General features: G+C 28.8%; 1 protein-coding gene across 3 annotated transcripts in view; it reads left to right on the top strand.

The window, feature by feature from the left end:
* The first annotated feature begins 3,500 nt into the window (after positions 1 to 3,500).
* Positions 3,501 to 20,821, top strand: part of LOC136988486 (dentin sialophosphoprotein-like) — a 61,256-nt gene continuing 43,935 nt past the window's right edge. The window contains exons 1-7 of one of the 3 annotated variants that reach the window (XM_067286356.1): positions 10,909 to 10,995; positions 11,077 to 11,135; positions 14,149 to 14,510; positions 15,542 to 15,622; positions 15,717 to 15,859; positions 17,027 to 17,186; positions 17,741 to 18,160. In XM_067286356.1, the coding sequence (XP_067142457.1) occupies positions 14,187 to 14,510; positions 15,542 to 15,622; positions 15,717 to 15,859; positions 17,027 to 17,186; positions 17,741 to 18,160 (1,128 nt within the window). In that variant the 5' untranslated portion in view covers positions 10,909 to 10,995; positions 11,077 to 11,135; positions 14,149 to 14,186. Of the gene's footprint in view, positions 3,671 to 9,998; positions 10,312 to 10,908; positions 10,996 to 11,076; positions 11,136 to 14,148; positions 14,511 to 15,541; positions 15,623 to 15,716; positions 15,860 to 17,026; positions 17,187 to 17,740; positions 18,161 to 20,821 lie in introns of those variants that run through there. The other 2 variants (XM_067286354.1, XM_067286355.1) reach the window with 2 other exon arrangements.

The following is a 20,821-nucleotide window of genomic DNA, read 5'->3' as shown; positions in this document are numbered from 1 at the left end:
GTTTAGCGTATGAGCAAATCCGGCCTGGGCCTCATAAGTCTAGCTTATCTAATGCCTCGCACGGTCTAAAATCGTCACTGTTTATGTTATAGAAGCCTAAATTCTTTTAATTTTAATAGCAATTCTTGCATAATTATTTTTTATCTGCAGCTTTTCATGTTTATCATTCTTCTTCTTATCATCATTTACTTTCCGAGTATTTTTTTATTATGCAACGAGTCTAGTATATACAGAAGTATATTTAAATTGAATAATAAAAAATAATCAAAGATATATCTTTTATAAAGCTTAATAATTCAAAATAAAATATAAGAAAATAGAACAAATGCTTAAAAAAAAGGAAGAAAAGTTAAGAATTTGCAATTGAAAGAGTCGAAAGAGCAGGCCCTTTTATCAGAGAGTTAGCAGGGCCCTTCTATAAATGCGCATTTACGGGCCTCAACAGCATTTGTTAGAAATTTCTTGTGTAAAAAAAAATATCTTTATTTTGTCAAATTTTATTATTTAAAAGAATATAATACAATTTATTTAATGCTATTGAGTTATATTTTTAATGTACTAGGGGCCTCATAAAGGTAAATGACACGGCTCTCTCTCACACACACACACAACTGAAAGGCCTTAATAAGGGAGGAAAAATAATTTGAAACTAGTTATTTTTATTGCAGGCAATTGTTATTTAAATTATTTTATTAGGTCAATATTAAATATTTCTTATTAAAAATATAAGTAAAATCATTTTATATGCCATAAATTCTATTGTAAACATTCTTGTTTAAATACTGTTATTTTTAAAGAGTATGGAAGTAATTTTTGCATCGATATTTTTAGAAAATAAAGGAGTAATTCGTGTAGCTGTGTAAAGAATTTTCCATTAATTCTTTAGTGTGTTAGATAATAAAAAACTTAATTAACCTTGGTATGGACTGATGAAGAAGCTACGCCTGACGCTGACTAATTACAAAAACATGAATCAAAACAAGAGCAAAACAGCCTCAATACGCTCTATTATCAAGAACAGTTGTTCAAGGACAGCAAGAGAAAAAGATTTTAATAGATCTTTATGGAGTAATTACCATTTACATTGCATAGCCAATAAATTTATTATGCAACTATGAATATATGCTAATATATTAAGAGCCTTATTATGCGATTCCGCTCCGTCGAGCACTTAAAAATTTTAATCATTTTGATGTGGGGGGAGCTTAATTTAACGACTTTAACGTGGATTAAAATAGCACAGCTTATTAATTACAGCATACTTTAGCGTTAAGATTCTTCATAATTGAAATTTAAATCTAAAAAATCATTCTTGGACAGGCCCTATATAGGTAGAGACTAGAAAGAATCATTTAACTTTAAGGCCTAGTATATTAAAAATAGTGTTAAGATAGTTTGAGACCCCGTAAATATGAGGTCCTCCTGAGCTAAAAAAACTATTTATAGAAGGTTAAATATTAAAAAATAAGATGGAAACGGCTCGATAAGATTCGTTTTCGAAGCTCGAGTGCCCATAAGACGGGAGGAATTCCAAAAGACATTACAGTATAGTGTTTACTATACGGTCATTAAGTTCACTTATACATAAAAATGACCTATTTAAAGTATATAAATATCAACTTGTATCAGTTTAATATTCTCGGTAATCTTTTAACTGGAGGATAGACATGATTTATGACTCGAAACCAATCATAAATAAGTTATAATGAATGCAAGTATGTATATTTGCAACGTGATTTATACTAATCTCGATCGAATTTTCAATATATATATATATATGAAGGAGGGAGTTGGACATTTCGTAATTGCATCCTTCCTCACCTGTATTAGTTTAAAAGTATTTTTACCTGTCAATGGACAAGGTTGCCTGTTGCAATCTGACCTTCTATCTTGTGTGTTTAATTAGGTCAAGGAAAATGGTAGAAATACGAGGCGTGTCTTTTATGTTACATATATTTCATAATGTTGTAAATTTTCGTTTTAGAATATTAAGTCCGTAGAAAAATACCGTAGACTGCTTCGAGATTGATGTGCGAATGATACACGAACTGTTATTGCAGAGTGGGTGCTCATTATGCACGGTAACGTCTCAATCAAGATTTCTGCATATTGAACGGCATAAAAAGTGGGTCGTCGAATCGAAATCTTGAAGGAAAATTCCCATTATATATAAATTTATACAACTATATAATGGCCTATAAATATAGATTTCAACATATCCACTGGTTATGCAAATCAATGCTATTTAAACTTCGCAACATAAAAATATCTGAAAAATGTTAAGTATTAATTATGTCTAATTATGTTTAAGAAAATCGCTGTGATGAAGGGGGGCATGTTTGAAAATGACTTAAATTCTTAAATTTTTAAATAAATATTTAAAAGAATTGGATTAATATGTATCCGAAATTCAAATTTATTGGAATTTCTTCTTGTTTTGCAAAATTCTTAATATATTAAGCTGTAAAAAATGAAATTAAGAACACATTACAGTTCAGATAAGTCTTAGAATTTGTACTTAGTGTGAAAGGTATCACTTATATATAATAACAGTATCATATACAACACTCGAGGTTATAATTAAATACATATTTGTGTATAAACATTTTTACTTGTTCGAAAGCTTCTTATAATTATCTCCATAAAACACTTGTTGCTAAATTTTAAGTGAGGGTCATTGAACCGAACGAAGTGTGGATCGCAGCACGTCCATCACGATTTGGGCGGGTACTGCTCAAGTTCGTGACGTCACTAAGGGGTGACTTTTAATTTTATTTATTTATTTATTTATTTTTTTTAAATTTTCTTTTGTCAGAGTTCCGACTAGTTACAAACCGCAACTAGTTTTAGTCCTATAAGTTGATATCTTTCGATCACAATCGAAGTGATATATAATAGCATGACTGATCAAGTGTGAAAAAGGCAAACTACTTTTGGCCCGTAGGCTTCACCTATCAGGAAAAATGCATAGGTGCCTAATTGATTAAATGTTTTCCGATCTTTTTTCGTTGCTACACGTGTAATCAGTTATCGACTCCTTCTGACATTATTTATAAGAGTTCGTTCATGCGGAAGACGTCAGAGCACATCACATCCGGTGCAGCTGACCGTTCATGTGGGTAGTAAAGGCGCCAGCTGCAATGTTAAACAGGCTCTTATCGTTAAAAATTATCCCGGTTTCTAACCGTGGAAATTCGACTTTTGTACGTTTTTTTACGCAGTTTCAACTTTCCTGTTCTGTTACTATTATAAGAAAACTGTTTTAGCAGTTACCGTTAGCAATTTTACAAACTTATCCTTAACAAATTATCCTTAAAAACCTGATAATCTAGACGAGATAATTATAAAAAAAAGGGCACATAGAAGCTGTACAAGCCAACCACACACACACACAGAGACAGTCGTACGAAAAAAAACACTGCACGATCGACTGCATGTTATTGTTCACGACGCCCCTACTGGCATGTTTCTCAACTAGTCACTCGTGCATTTTCCTGTTGGTTGTCAGAGGTGAGTCCTTCCGAGCGGACCGAACGACTGCTGGCGCAACCAGACGACCGGTAGGTTTCAAACAGGATACATATAAAGAAGCTGGTCTCCGTGTTGCAAACCTTCATAGGATTAAAATCAGGATATTTCACTCTATACTCTTCGTTACAGCAGCATCGAGGTGAGTGTTTTCTTGTTGCTCTAATGGCAATGCGGGCGAGGGAAGCCATTGAAGGATCAATACTGTTAAAACTTTTGTGTAATAATTGTCAAAATGTAATTGAAATTTTACCGTCCTGTCATTCAAATCTGCACTTCTTGATAATTAACGCGTGTTGTAAAAGACGTTTAATTTCTTAAAATTGAAATGTATTACCCGATTATCCATTAGACTTACTCCAAAACAATAGAGTTCAACGAACAATATATGAATGTTTACCGCCTATAAATGATTAAAGCTTGTGCATCTATTCATTATTTATCTCCACTGACCTAGAAATTCCAGTTTGTTTGAGTGAAAGCTTTTTTTTCATTCTATATATATTTTTTAATTCTTCTATTCACTTAAGTCCTAGTTCTGAACTCGACAGGTGGGTAATTCACCTAAGAAGTTAACTTCGATAAATCCCCTTCTAATCAATTTTTTTAAAGACAAAACTCCGCTAAATTTTATACGAGTTTATCCAAGCGGATGATTTAAATTTTATAATATGCTCATCCTCATTACTGTACAGTACAGTACATCTGTGAAATTTTTCAATGAGTTCGGAGCGTGGCATTACTTCGCTCGTGTTTTATCGCATGTAATTAAAAAAAAAATTCTAAATTTAAAATTTTCTGAATGGGATACGATCCACCCAATTTTGTTGTTAAGGATATCCTGCACATTCCTAATGGATGAAATCACAACAAACTTCAATTGATACGAACCTTTACATCGAATGATATTTTATTTCTATTGTAATTTGTAACCATCCAGTTAATCAGAATTCTACCCATTTAAATTCATCTTAGATTACACTATTTTTCAGTATAAGTTTATACATAATCTCATCGAAAATTGCATTGCTCTTTGCAATATATAAACAAATAACTACTGTATTTTTTAATGTTAAAGAACAGTTTTTTACAGTTTCAATCACTGTTTTTTTTTCTAAGTAATTATCATCGTTTTCGTTTCGTAAATACGAAATTCGTGACTCATTTTCCGAACGCTTTCAGTACTATAAACATGTCAACTTTTATCATTTCGTTTGTATAATTAATAAAAATGCACCCTGGACCCATCTATGGATAGTGAACCCCGAGTAACAAATTATTCCTAATCTATTTAAAAGCCTGGGAGAGGTCGAGGATTGTAAAATAACCCCCAACAGAGAAGTAAATAGCGGCTCCTAGGATGCATTTCTTTTTGTTTTTCTAGAATTGCAAATGGCGTTAGTTCTTAATGGAATTCTTATTATACCACCTTAATGAAGTTCTACGGAATTTTTTTTAAATCCATAACGTACTGAGAACCAATCTCGTTTTAATATTCTTGAGCTACTTGCTCGTGAAGTATGGCCTAATGTATCATTGGGCATAGTCGAGTGATTCTACGACTATTCTATTGTCTTCTAGTTATTATTTATAAGGAAATGCTACTCCGAGAGTTATTTTTTGACAAAGGAACAGAATGGAACCTCTACCGGTAAGCCCATTGTTTGTTTATCGAATTTTACCAAGGACAGACAATTCTTACGATAAACTTAACAATCCTACTCCCGGAAAGAGATTGTAAATATGATGAAAATAGAATACCCATTTTTGCCATTACTTTTTAAATATGAAGAACGAATATGGTAAACGGGAGATGTTTTCGCTTTCACGTGTTTAAACCAATCTTTCTACTTATGGAGGCATTTTCTATAGGGAATTTGTGATTTTAAATCTAGTCTCTCAAGAAATCAACATAAGCAATAAGTTGAAATTTCATCCAGGGGAAGAAAAATAGTTTATAAACCGAGATTTTTTCTCGATGTCAATACTTTTACGCTTCCATACTGCCGGAAGGAATTTGAATATCAAGACCATCAGAAACCTAGGAAGCCATGATGGAATCGTAGTTGCTATGGAGACCATGGTCTGGGTATTGATCGTTGGCATTTACGAGACCTCAAAATTTTCTGGATATAAATTTAGATGCGAAGAAGCTACAGATGCAGAATACATTTACTATCGCTTTAAAATATATATTAGAGGCGGTTAAAATAATTTTAAAAACTTTTTAATGCGAATTTTAATACTATCGAGGAAGTAAATTTCTTTATTATTATTACTTTAGTTGAAGAATATTTGCAAGGAATCCCGTTTCTCTTCCTGAAAGAACGGCCTTCACTTCTACGACCTTGCCTTAAGGCTGAAGTTAAGCTTGTGATATGCCGCCTCTTTTCTGAAGAAAGGGACAACACTTCTATTTCTCTTTTGTATCGAACGTGTTCTATCGTCCTTTAATCAAGTTTAACAAAGAAATTTTTGCTTATTTCAACGTCATCGCGATAAAAATCACCCTTCTTTTTACACAATCCACTGATTAATTTTATTGTTATTATCTTGCGTAATAAGATTTTTATGCCTCAAAAACTTTTAAACTAATTTTGTAAGATTTAATTCTAGTTCACTGCCCACTTAGTAGACCTATATTAATAAGTAAGTAAGGCGAAAATGTAATTCTAAATTTCAAAACTCTTATCAAAATCTTGATAACAAGCCTTGTCAAAATGAATTTTTGCAAGATTTTTATATCGAGAGGGATGATTTTTTACGAAATTTTAAACTCGTGCGTAATAATTTTGGTAAGTAAATAGGTAACTAGTTCTGTTGTGTGTTTTAAAATGTGTTAAAAGTTTCAAACGAATGACAAAAAAAAAAAATTAAATAGAATAATTAAATCTGTCATGGCTTCTCGGACAATAACTATTCTTTTTACGTAGAGTAATTGCTGTGAGTATTTTTAAAAATCAAATATTAAATGATCCTTTATTAAGTCTTAAATACCTATTTAATGCTTGGATAGTTCTACATATGCGGATTTAAATGTCCCATTTTTTCAAAAATTTACCATTAAAAAAGAAAAGAAAAAAATGCAGCAGCTGTCGACTTCACTTCCCCCCCCTTTTGCTTTGTAATGTTGCACAGGCTCTTTCTTACAAAATTAAAAAAGAAGAAAAAGATTTTTAAACCTTCGATTTTGTATTAGAAATTAAATCTTTCAAAATAAATTAATTTTCTACTTATTTATATATATATAAAAAATTACAACAGTTAAGGAAAACGCAAAAATACAGCTTCTATTTTCGACTTCCTTTTATTATTATTATTTTTTTTTATTTTATTTTCCTTAAAGATTAAAAGCTTCATCGATCTGTTAAAGTTATATTTTATAATTAATTGAAAATTGGAATCTTTCTATAACTTATATTAATTTATAAATTATTATATTTTTTTTTCGTATTTAATGAAGAAAAAAGAAAAGACTATCGAAGTGTCGAGTAATCTTTCTTAATTCCTTACTGAAAACTTTCTTTCTAGCCAATTATTTAATGAAATATTTAAGGAATTTCAACAATTTCAAATTGGAAACACTAATTTTTTTTTCCTCTTTCTCCATCCTCTCTCTTATAATTTCTACTTGTTTAAAGAATTTAATGATGTGTCTGTATTTGTATACGCTTCAATTAACTTTCTTAACGAAAAAACACACGCAACGTCGACAGTGCATTTAGGTAATATGTAGATATATAAATATTTAAATGTTAGATGGAATGTTTATAAAAATAATTTCATCGTGAATGAAAATTTTTATATAGTAGCGTATAATGAATAATCGTGACGAGATTGTCATAATGATTGAAGAGTCTGACCTCGTTTCATACAGAAAAATTCACTTCAATGGAAGAAAAGAACTTAATAATCGGGTCTTGGTTGCGGTAATGAGGTTTTTGTGTTGATCAATTTATAGTACCGATTTATTTTTCTGTTTTTAAATCGAAGGAAAAAAAAAAACAAAAAAATCCTCCATTAAAATTTCCTCAATTAAAAGAACAATAAAAATTTATCGAGAGATTTAAACCACGATTCTTACGATATCGTTTTTTTTTCTAATGTAATTAATTGTGAAGATTGGCATTTAAATTTAAAATCATTTTATCATAATTAAGAGAAGAAAGTGACCTATTTTACGAGCTGGAGGGTTGAAAAGTGCTCACGCTCCTAGACAAGTTAACCTCAACCTCTTAGTCCTTTCCCATAGCGAAGAAGTGTTTGTAAAAAGAAAAAGAAAGACATAAAAAGTGAATATTTGATGTGTAGCCTTATCAGTTATTATTATTTTTCAACTTTCTTATAGACGTGAAAAGAACACGGCATTAGAGAGTAACTGGAGACGTTATGTTCCACATATGTTGCGACAAAGAGAAAGTTGTTAACACAATTTCGTTCGTCTAGTTGCTAGCATGATTCATCGTTCACTTCTAAAGCTCCCATCCTCCAATTTTAAAAATGGATCCAGCCGGAATTAAACGCGTGGTTCGGTCACGTGTTTCTTTGTTAACGGACAATGGGGGAAAATTTTCCCTTTATTGGCTCGATACCGGAAGTAAATAGGCAGTAAGTTCCATGACCGTCGATTTGAGAGTCAGATTCATTTTATATGACTCCCCAAACTCGTTGTGTTATTAATGTGTCTGGTAAGTGGTGTAAGCGAGGTAAAATAGTGGGAATATCTATAAAAAAAACGATTTCTAATCTGATTATAAAACTATAAATTCCGGATGTGTATTTCTATACATATCCCTCCTCGCTATTGTTGATAACAGCCGGTAGGTGGTGCTTATTTTTACAGCTGACTGCACTATCCCGCATTTCCGTTTGAACTAGGTTATTCATTCACAAAGTTCAGACGCTTATAAATCTATTAAGATGGCGAATTCGCTACTTAATTTTAAATCACCTCATTGCTGATAGTCCTGGTTGATAGGATATCTTCAATAGTAGGTGAATAATGCATAGGATCGTTTAAAATTCTATCTAAACCGCCGACGTTATTCACCAACTCCATCCTATTTGTGCCACTAACAGCGTTTTGTTTTTTTTTTTAAATCGCATACAAGTTAGTTGACACAAGTCACTTGATTACATCTCAATCCTGTAGAACGTCTAAAAAATTAATTAATTAGATTTTTAATTAATGGTTCAATTGTTCGGTAGCTTTCAATTGAAAAATGTCAACGTTTGCGTAAGAAGAATGGCTTCAGATTCTCTTTAACGTCTAGTTCCCCCGCTAATGATAGTTTCTGCAGAACTTCATTTAAAGATCGAACCGAGGTCACTGTCCATTTAAAATGTCCAGTTATTCTTTTTTTTCTCTTCCGCTCAACCATGACTCAAGAGAAGCAGCTGCAATACAATGCTCCCCTTCTTTTAGGCTAGGAGATATCACTCTACACTTGTCATCTCATTGATCATTGTTATTTTCATATAAACTGTAGTTAAGAAGGGTACAAAATTCGCGGATCGCGGGTGTTGGGAAGGGATGGAATAATTTCTAACGTAATTTTATTCAAATTAATTTATTTTAACAGCGACAGATGGCGCTAAAAATTTAAAAATACCGATAAACCATTTACCGGCAGATGCGATTAACGATTAAATATTACTTCGAAGACGTGAAAAAAAAAAAAAAGACATTTAGATAAATAAGCGTTGATAAGATTTAAATTATATTTTAATTGATGTTAAGGACCTGACGCGTATTTTATCTTCGTTTAAATATGCCAATTGATGGTGATTAATGTAAACAATTGGCCACTCATTTTTCCAAAAATACAAGAATTCTGTAGTTTCTATAACAATACGTAACGTTACACGCCTATGTCTGAAGGTCGTTTGCAAGGATGTAGAGAAGAGTAATGTAAACCAAGCATATACAGCAGATAGACCGTAACATTGATAACAGAAGATATAAATATAATTTTTTACACTTATCTAAATTATTTACATTTCTATAACAACTACAAGCAGACGTTTCTATTTTCGAATTTATTCACTCGTTTTCGAGACTTAAACTGAACGTATAACCATTAAAAAAAATTATATATATATATATATATAAACGGGATAATTCCCGTATTTTCAGTAGAAAAAAACTTTAAAACAAAACAATATATATACCCCACTTATAATGACTAATCGACATTACACCACATACTTTAACCTCCCCGTTGCGTAATGTATTCAGCCTCACGGATTCTGAAATTCTTTTTAAACATAAATATCCTCTAGTTATTTCTTAATTAGTATAAACAGTATATATATATATATATATATATATATATATATAGTTTGACAAACAATTTTACAACTCAAAATAGACGTCACGAATTACGTCATAAAAATAATAATGTTTTCAAAGCAGAGCTTATTGCATATTCATCGTAAACATGGCGTAAATCTGTAATTATTTTAAAGGGGAGTAGCGTAAATTAATGGTTTTTTTTTTAAAGTGAAGAAAGTATTATGATTTTTATATTATCTGCCGGCGAATATTTTCATCATCATACGTGATAAGTGTTATCAGCACTTAACATTATTATTATTAAGGAAAGGAAGGAAAACTAAGAATGGAATGCGGTATTTGCGTTCATAATGTAGTATCGACTTCATTTTTTTTTATGTTCTCCGGGTCAATATGACTCCATTTCTGTTAGGCAAGGATCTTGTTAAAAGTCGAAGGCACATCGTACATACCCGGATAAGAGATTAAATTTCATATTTCGACATCAGGTATGCTTGTTTTTTTCCATCCTTTTCAAATATTGTGTTACTCGTATTTACGTCAATAATATATTCTTTATAAGTTTGAATAGAAAATTATACTTAAAAAAAAGTTATTCGAAATTCAATTATAATCGTTTAGGTAAAACTTAAATTCCATTTTATTCCCGAGGGTTTTCTCGAAAAGGTGAAAGGGGAATGACCCGAAAGATTTAAGATAAGTTGTCTTTTATGTTCTTAGTTTTGGGGGTGGGAGGACCCCATAAGGGAGTTGAGGCTCCTCGAAAGGTCCCGGAAGCTATCAGAGATTCAATTGCTTCGAAAATTTAAATTTGAAATACAGTATATGTATTTTTAAATAATCATTTCGAAACTTTGTAATCTATAGGTCATATTTAATTTCACTTTTTTTTTTTTTTAAATTTTTTTTAATTTAAATGAGGTAAATGTTCTTCGTTTATTACCAGAGATAACATTATCGTTAATATACCATTAATGACAATTTATCAAAGCGAAAGTATGGCATTTCCTCAGGCTGAGATTATTTACTTTTTCGTTTCGTTATAATAAACTTAACAGTGCGTGTTGCTACGTATTTAATTTTTTTTTTTAAATTAAATATTTAGCATAAGTAGTAAATTCACAAAGCGCATCTTCGTCACTTCATCACTCACACAACGGATCTTCCATCTCGTAAGAATTTATTTATATTTAAAATTCTAAATGCCAACTTATTGAATTTAACTTAATTAATGAGAACTTGTTTGGCTAAAGCTGAAATCGAAGATTCTCAGGTCGCCAGCGTACATTGACTTTGGCTTCGGGCTTAGTCGGTAAGGATTTTTTTACTTTTTTATTTCCGGAAGAATACTTCAGTGCTAATGAAAAGAAATACAGAATAAAAGAGAGAAAGGATAAAAGTTACAAATATATAATTAAAGCAGTATTATCTTTACTGTAAATATTACTATTGAAATAGGCTTTTGACTGGGTAATCACTTCGACTTCCTAGCATACAACAGGAATGTCATGTATAAAGAATAATTTTTTTTCTTTTATATAATAATAAAAAAAAGTAAATTATTTTATGTAGTAGTTAAGTAACTAGAAGATACATAAAATTTGTTTTCTCACGGTTTTACAAAATCAGTCAGGCCTGGCCTGTTTATTAAGCTTTAGCAAACTTACATAAAATTTTCCACAAATAGCAGACAACAGGATGTAAAGTATAAATATATAAATATAATATATACCTGTACATAACACATACAATGCAATATATATATATATTCTTTCATTCTATATCTTCTATTTTGGATGAATGAAAGTTAATATTTAAAAATACAGTTTAATCTACATAAAGAAATTTATTTTATTCTTATTACTTTTTCTGTATTTTTCTTTGTTTGTAGTAAATATAGAGCTTTTTTTTTCTCTTGGTAATTTAGAAAGGAATTGAGGAAATATCTCAATTATTTCTATAAATAATATCCAGCGTTGAGGAATTTTATAAAAATAAACTTTAAACTTTATTATTGGGTATATTTTAGTTATTTAGCTTAAGCTTAAAATTTACAAGTAGGACTGGATTTAGATTCATTGTGGCGTTAAACTATAATATATAAGAGGCCCTTCCCATCTAATAATTAATAAGTTTAAAAATATAAGGCCCTAAGTTATAGCCTCATAGAGTGAGTCCCTAAACTGTAATTTGTCTAGTTTATGTATATATAAATTAAATCCGGTTCTGTTTAAATGATATGATTTTTAGTTAATATAAAAATATTGCATAATAATATGATTCATATTTTATAAATTTTTTGCAATGTTAACATACAGGAAACATTAAAAATATTAATTAAAATCTGTTATAAATTATTATTTTAATATTTTATATAAAAATTCCCATTTCGTAAGATCATAGTTTAAAATAACATTATTTTAAATTATTAATCTATAGATATTATTTAAATTTAAATAAATATTAATTAAGTTTTAAAGTTGTTACGTGAACTAAATACGCGTAACACAATCAAACTTTTAAGTAATGAGATAACAGATGGTGGCTTTTATAACCTATTGTCATATTATATTATCAGAATTGCTTACACATATCTAAAATGATTAAACAATAAAAGGAATTCGTAACTCGTGGTAAATTATAATAAATCCGCATGAAAATCGTAAACAATTGCAATTCTATTGTTGTTATTGTAAACTTTTTTTTTTGAGTTTCCAATCTATTAATCACCCCTATTTGAATTGTTTATGAATCTATCAAACTGTTGACTTTCAAATAAGCAATTTTAATTGATATAAAATGAATTCTGATAAACTATTAAAGCAAAATAATTAATTCTATAATGGAGTTTTGTTATTCATGTCATTTTCATTAAAGATTGAATTAGATTAACGGATGTAGAATACCAAAGTTTCGAAACTCGAACTCGAACTTTATTTATCGAGCTTTAAAATATAATTAATTTTAGTAAATTAGAGGAGTTTTGAAACTTGTTTGTATCAATCCAATGTTACTTAAGTAAAACAGAGAACTAATCCATTAACTTTGTTCTCTCCTACTCTAAACATAGCCTAATTTCTAGTGTATTAAACAGCAATGCATTTAAAGTCGAGCTTTTAGTTCGAATCAATAAACACTGGTCCATTGTTTTTAGATAAATTTTTATCTCTCTCTTCCAATTTACAATTGATCAAATAAGAATAGATTGTCAAGAATGAGAGATTAATAGAGCTTTACAGGATTTTTCTTACCGAGGTTGGCACTATTATGGACAAACTAGTACAGGAAATTAGGGTAAAATATAGTTTACAAAGAACTGTATGATCCATTCAATCTACAATAGAAGGCTACACGATAAAGGTGGGTCACGTTTGGTGGCTTTGGCCTAACGAATGTGATAGCGCATCACACTTCCATTCACTATACCGATTATCGCTTTTCGTGTCCTGGAGTCGAATTGATTTAGATTAATGCAACTTGGAGGTGACTTTTTTCCGCTATTATTCCATAGAAAACGTCTAAATTGCTAAAATGTATTTTATCTAGGTTAAACTATATGAAAAATCGCTCGATGCCCGGCAATAGAGTAAATATAAGAAATGACTTTTGTTCGTAGACAAGATTTTATATCTAAAATAGAATTTTACAATTAAATTATAGCGATTTTTCAACTTTCCATTAACAAAAACTACACTGCGAAGAACAAAATCGATTTGCACTGGTAGAAGGGTAAAGGATGTAAAAGTCAACGTCGCTTTTGACTAAGATTTATCCATGTGAAATAAAACTAATCCCATTAATTTATTAACTATTTCTCTATTGATAAATGACAAAAGAAAAAAAAAACCCTTAATCCTTTCCAACAGTAGATGGAATAAAATAGTAGTCGAGTAAATGCACTCTTGCATTATATATAAAGCTTATTGGACGATTTCGAATGTTAGTATTTGTAGGTCAACATCTCCAACATTAATGAGTAGTAATTGGTAGGCTACAAGTGGATTTTTCAATGGATTAAAGATAATATAACAGAATTTTCTATTAAAATCTAACATGTACAATATTTAAAAGTAATTTCTGTTTTCATTTACTACTAATACACTGTTTTATATGCACATCGGGTAAATAATTCTTTTTTTTTCTGGTATTTTTATCTAGCATATAAATATAGCCTAAGGATTCGAGTGTATGGATAAGTTTAACACGTAAAACGCTCTAGATTACATACGCATCTTGATTTATCGGATTAGAATATATTTGAGTGCTGTAAAAACATAGGAAAAGTGAGTTCACGCAGATGTTTTTTTCTCGTGTTTTGTTTACAGAAGAACCGACCGAATGACAAAAGAAGCAGAAACATAACATGCCGGGCATGTACAAGACGGGCACCGATGGCAGCGACTCTCCACCACCTGGTGGCAACATACAGTTTACCGTCCAATCCTGGCCTTCGGGAAGAGGCGGGACTCCGTCTGGCGGCCGTCATCATGGTAATCACGTCCGGTCCGATTCGATCGACAGTCTGGATAGCAACTCGAGCGGTTCCAGCGGATTCAATCACTCTCGACAGTTATCGGGAGACGGCACGGAATTCATCCCAACTCGAACTGTACCGAAAGCATCAACGCAACCTGCGCATAATCCTTTGAAATTCGTTAAAGTACAGTCTTCTTCACTCTATCTCAAGGTAAATATCGAGTATAAATCCGTAAAAAAAAAAGGTATACATATAGTAATCGATTATATATTCTAGGTAATAGCATCTAGAATCATTTTTATATCTATTTCTATATATATATATATACAACGTGCGTCGCTGTCGGGTTTGGATAATTGCGCTTTTCGCCGCATTACTTCCGTTCCGAAATTGTTTTGAAAATTCGATTTCTCTACATCAAGATTGGGAAATTGAAGCGGAGGATTTCCTTCTTCTCTGAATATTACATTGGCAGACTTAACTATATTTTTTTCGCTATTTTTGTAAATAAGATAAAATACCGGGAAGCGAACATCTGGGATGAAATTGATGACTAATGCGTAAATGTGTCCGTTTCTACACGTGGGTGAAGGGAAATCTTTCAGTGCACCCCCTCGCAGGTGGAAAAAGAAAAAAAAAGTAGTAGATATGACTTTGGACAATTGCCAGATGACAATATGTAATGTCATCCAGGGTGCCGGTTTCTATAAAGAAGAATTGTGACCGCTCCATTGTTTAAAAGGTTAAGAGAGAACTGGATTGAGAAATAATTAATTGGCACATTGTTTCTTTTGTGTGTAAGTAGAGCCTGGAGTGAATGTTAATTCATTATTTGTTTCGCTAAATTTACTTTCATTGATAACTGTTTCTAGTTGAACTGTTCTGTAATCAAACTGTTTTGATTAGGGCAAAGTTCATATTTAGGAAATTCTTTCTTCTTTATTAGTTTATAATATGGAAAGCTTTCATTTGTCGGATATAAAAATAAAAAATAAAAAAAAAATCCTACGTGCCTCTTGACCTTTTATACTTGGATTGCAATTGAAACTATAGTTTTTATTTATAATTTGACTTTATGTGTTTTATTGTTTATATTTTACTTAAGTGACCTGAATATTTCAAATTTTTGGAATTTCAAAAATAAATATTATTTACGAATTGTTTTATTATAAAAGGTTTATGAATAGTTCTTATAGATGAAAATTTAACATGATTTTGCTTTATTCTATCAATTCTAATAGGCTGAGGAACAATTAAAATTAGCAAAAGAAATAAAAATAACAAGGCAAAAACTAAGAGATGAAGAAGAGGAATGGCAAAGTGTAAGTGATTTAATTATCCAAAAATTATTTTTAAAGATAGTGAAATTGTATTTAAATGATGTATATTTATTTACTTATTTATTTATATGAGCAGAATTTAGATAGTTGGAAGTCAAGAAGAAAAAAGCAATCTGAAAAAACCCATCACAGGGTAGAGGTAATGAAAGAAATCGAAGAGCAGGAAAAACAACAGAATCAACGAAAAATCAAGACTTTTTCTGAAATGATGGAGGAAAGGTACGGATCTTTTTTAATTTTAAATTTTCTATACGGTTAAGAAATTACTAGTCGTACTATTCTGAAAGTTGTATTTATAAATATTAATTAAGAGATTATAAAAAGTGTCTATTTGCAGTCAACTTTGTATAGAATGTCCAGATGGCTTTTAATCTGGTCATTCATCTGTCGAAAGATCTGGGTTGATTCTCGATTAAACTCTGCACTTTACGTTACCTCGCTAGTTGACCTTTGTTGTGCAAATTGATGGCATTTTATGTATGTGTGACCAACATGTGTGGGAAGAAGATGATTATTTTCAAATGGCAGACTTCCATATGCTGTTTGAAAATAATAGGCCAATTAAAATATATATTATACACCATGTTTTAATTGTAATTTTAACACGCTTTTTATATATATTTAGTTTTTTAAGATTTAATAATATATTTAGTTACACAAATAATCATTTGTTACGTGAATAAATAAGTTAAAGTATTAATGTTTCTGATAGAAAAAGGATTAATTACATTAAAAATTATGATTATTTTAAAATATTTATGACTAGAAGTAATATAAAAATTATAAATATAAATAATATAATTATTAGGTAATAATTTTTAAATATTGTTTAAATTAAACATCATGTATTTAATGAATGATAAATTAATGAAATTACAGTATATGTTTTTTATAGAGAAAATATTTTTTAATCCTCAATTTTGAGAACTTAAAGAGGACTTGAAAAAGTTAAATTTAATATATTTTATATAAAATTTTATAAATAACGTATAAATTGATAACAACTATAGCATTGTCGTGACATTGACCTCGCTCTTAATGTCTGATGAATAGTGGTTTTTGTTAATTTAGCCTTGAATGTTCTTAAGCTTCTAGACGAGAAAATATGATATTTTACTACTAAAGTTTTAAATTGTATTGTACTAGTGATTTAATGTCTGTTAAAGTATGTAGGCTTGAATTTCCATTCATGATTAATATACTTTAAAGGTGAACGGTTTATAAGTATGACTAATGCCTATTACTTCTTACAAATCATTGGAGATGATGAAAATAAATAATTTTATCGGTGACATATATATATCATTATTTTGATTTATTTGTAAAATTATAAGTTAAGTAATGAATTTATTTTCAGAAAACATTATTTTTTATTTTTATTTCTAGAGCAAATAAACCGAGAAGTTATAATTTTGCCATTTATCAGGCCGAAAACGAAGAAGAAAACAGAAAGTCAAAATCTGATTTTATTGAAGATAAAGAAGAAAAATCAACATCTGGAATAGATAGTTTTCCTTCTGAAAGTGAAACTGAGGGTGCATCTGAGGTATTAATATTTATAATTACAACTAAGTTTTTGATTAATGGGTCATCAAATTACTATCAAAGTATACAGTAATTAAAAACAACATAAAATTTAATAATATTTGTAGCATTGTAATATAACCATATTAAAGTTATTTAAGATTTTTTTTTTAATTGTAAATTTTATTTATTTAATGACTTAAAATAGCAGTACGATAATTATTTTGAATGATTGACCTCATTTGGAAAGCTTTTTAATACAAACATTTCTATTTTATAAAGAATTTTGAATGGTTCACTCTTGTACGAATTTTTAATTCATTTAAACTTGCACGAGAGCGTGTGAGTTTAAATGAATTAAAATCATCTGGTCTCAGAATTTAAGCCTAGAGGAATTTAAACAATTTATATTATAAATTCTTTGGTTTTAATCTGAAGAAATTTATATCTTAAAATTATTTTTCATACAAATATTGAGTTTTTATTTAGAAAACTTTAAAATGCAATGAATAAAAAAAAACATTTTTAGGGTAATTATCTTTCGATAATTTAATGAAATTTATTTATTTTTTATAGGAGGCTTCAAGTACTTTAACTGAACGAATAGTTCACGGTAGTAATGAAAATGGAACATTAAGTCATAAATATTCTCAGGATAAAAGACCGTTATCGTACACAGACAAAGTATTGCTGCATTCGGATTTTAAAGACGATTCCGAGGTGTGCTCTTCGGAAGAAGAATTTATTACCGAGAGGAGAAAAGCAGCCGAAGAACTCGGTCTAAGTGCTGTGAATACGAGTACTGATTCTGGGTTAGAGAGCTTAGGTAGAAGTGGTGATGTTGGTGATAGTGTTACAGATTTTGGCCACGAAAACAATATTTCAGCAGAAAAACAATTAGACAGTGAAAATGAAGCACCGGTTTCACAATTTTCTACAGTTAATACAACTGAATCTACATATGCTGATGAGAATGAAAAGAATGCAACAGAACAGGTAATTATTTGAAGAAATCTATATTAATTTGCTTTATTTTTTTTAAGTTATTTCATCTATATATATATATATATATATATGTATTTTTTACAGCAATAAATTATTATTATTATTCAGAAACTTTGTATAAAGTACATAAAATTTTAATTTAAAGGTTTTAAAATTTAATACAAAGGCAAATTTAAATATATAAAAATAAATTTATCAAATAATAAAAAAACAACTTTTCTGTTGTATGCTAGAGCTTAACATTCTAAAGGGAAATTACTTATAATTGTAATATGTCTAAAAATAATAAAGTTTTATAGCTTTTCTTAACTTACCTCTACTTAGCATTATATACTGTGCCACTTCAGGCAGGGGAAAAAATTAAATATCTTTTTTTTTAAATAGCGTTGTGGGAATTACTGAGCTATTTCTTGCTTAAGTTAAAATGTTTGTGATACTTTTAAGATTTTATCAATTTAAAGACAGTTATTTATTTTTAAAAAATAAGTTAATTTTGCCTGGGAGTCATTTTTTATACTATAAGAGTATTAATGTAACTTTACTCTATCTTTTAGTACTTCCATTTGAAAATCAATAGTTCCCATTTGTTAAGTTTGGAAGAATTTATTTAATTTAACATTTAAGTAATATTACTAACTTTGTAAGTAAATAGATCATCTAAGCTTTAATAGAAAATGAGGATAAAAGTATAATTCTTTTAATGATGATGGGAAAAAAAACAATTTAGATATTAAATATTAAAAAATTTAAGTTTTGAAATGTGTTGTTTACTATACTTCATGTTAAATATAGAAAATTTATTTTTTAAATAGAATAATTATCATCTATGTGATACATTTGATCTAGTCACTTTTATTTTAATTAGTTAAGTAGTTAATAACTTGAAACAGTTATTTAATTTCCTCTCTTTGGAGGGCGTTGAAGTGAAAAATAAAATATAGATCATCGTTTGTAAACAAATTTTGAATAATTTTCAATAACATAGAACGTATTTTGCTATATAAATTTAAGTAATATCATGCAATCTTTATTTATATCGGTATCAGTTTATCGATAGAAATTTTTAAGTTTTAGTCTAGTTTATCATGTTGGTTTTGTTTTTTTGTAAGAGTGATTTTGTAAAAACTGTGGCCTTGTTTATGAGAAAAATGTTATATTTTTCCAAATTGCATATTTTACTTGTTTTTTACAATAACATTAATTTATTATTTAATGGAATTTATTGGCTAATGCAGATATTTAAGCAACGTTCTTTCATTAAATACAAAACATCTATCTGACATTTTGTTTTCTGATTGAAATTATATTTGTTAAATTTTTGTATTAAATTCCATCGAAAATGGCAGCCATAATAACATAACAATAAAGATTTTTAAAAATTTAATTAAAATAATTGAAGTTAGTTTGAAGATAAAACAAAATTAATATAAGATTAAAACATTTACTAAGGTTGTTATGTAATCAAAAATTTAGATTGCTGAAACCTTGATTATATTTTTGTTCCAATGTTTGGTTTCTGTTAATTAATTAGTTCTGTTCATTTTAAAATGAAAAAAGAAAAGAGTTCAAAATTAATAAATTAGGAAATTTTGTTTAAAATTTTATTATTACATTAGTTAACAGATACATATTTTCTTTTTTTTTTTCTTATCTTCTTTATTGTAGAACAGGTATTACGTCTTTGATACGATCTGATTCGGATCTTTTTAATTCAAATAAAATAAGTTCCTACATATTCCAAAGCTAAAACTGTTAAATAAGTTAAAGAATGAAACGAAACTGGAGCTGATGCTGGAATAAATTGATCTGAAAATGTTCTTTTAATATTCAAATTAAAATTTTTTACTTTAAAAATTATTTACTGATATAAAAATTTTAGTAATTCAAATCTTTATTTCAATGTTATAAACAATTAACATAAATTTCGAGTTATTGTTAATAATTTTGCATCGTAATTATTTACGAGTTATTGTTTTTCAATGTGCTAAAATGAGTTATCGATGACTAATAATTTATCATTCAGTATGATTATAAAGATTTATAATTTAATTATTCAATAACTTCATCTTATATCTAAAATGCTTGATTGTTTATTTTAATTTATAACTTACTCATTGAATAATAATAAAAATAAATTTTCAGTTTGTTGTTTAGTAGTTACATTGTGTATTTTTTTTTTAATATGTTTTAATTATGCTATTATTATATTTATATCCTTTTTTATTATAATTAGGAAGTATCAATTTGAAAACCGAGGATATCATTACATGAAATATTTTCAAGAATTGACCTATATATATATTATTAATAAATTGATCATTTGGAATAATTAGATAGGGCAATTCTGTACTTATATTAATAAATTCCAATTCTTATAAATTTCATCAGAATATATTTATAATTTGGAGTTATGTTAACTAAACTTTTCCTTATTCTATCCTTTATACTTCCTTCTATTAAGGTAAATTACTATTTTACAATTACAAAAGTATATTAATAAATTAATGACTGTTTATATTTGCACATCACCTTGTCCCATATTTATAAAATTATAAGTATAGGATTCTTAAAATCATTTTTTGTCATTATATTGAATTTATGCTTATTACTATGCTCAATTGATAACTATTAACTAATTTATTCTAAGATTAC

This window comes from Centruroides vittatus, unplaced genomic scaffold (genome assembly GCF_030686945.1).
Source record: "Centruroides vittatus isolate TY-2023 unplaced genomic scaffold, ASM3068694v2 scaffold_3315, whole genome shotgun sequence".
Classification (NCBI taxonomy): domain Eukaryota; kingdom Metazoa; phylum Arthropoda; class Arachnida; order Scorpiones; family Buthidae; genus Centruroides; species Centruroides vittatus.
Note: the sequence above shows the minus strand (reverse complement) of the source record. Positions and strands in the feature narration are given on the sequence as shown.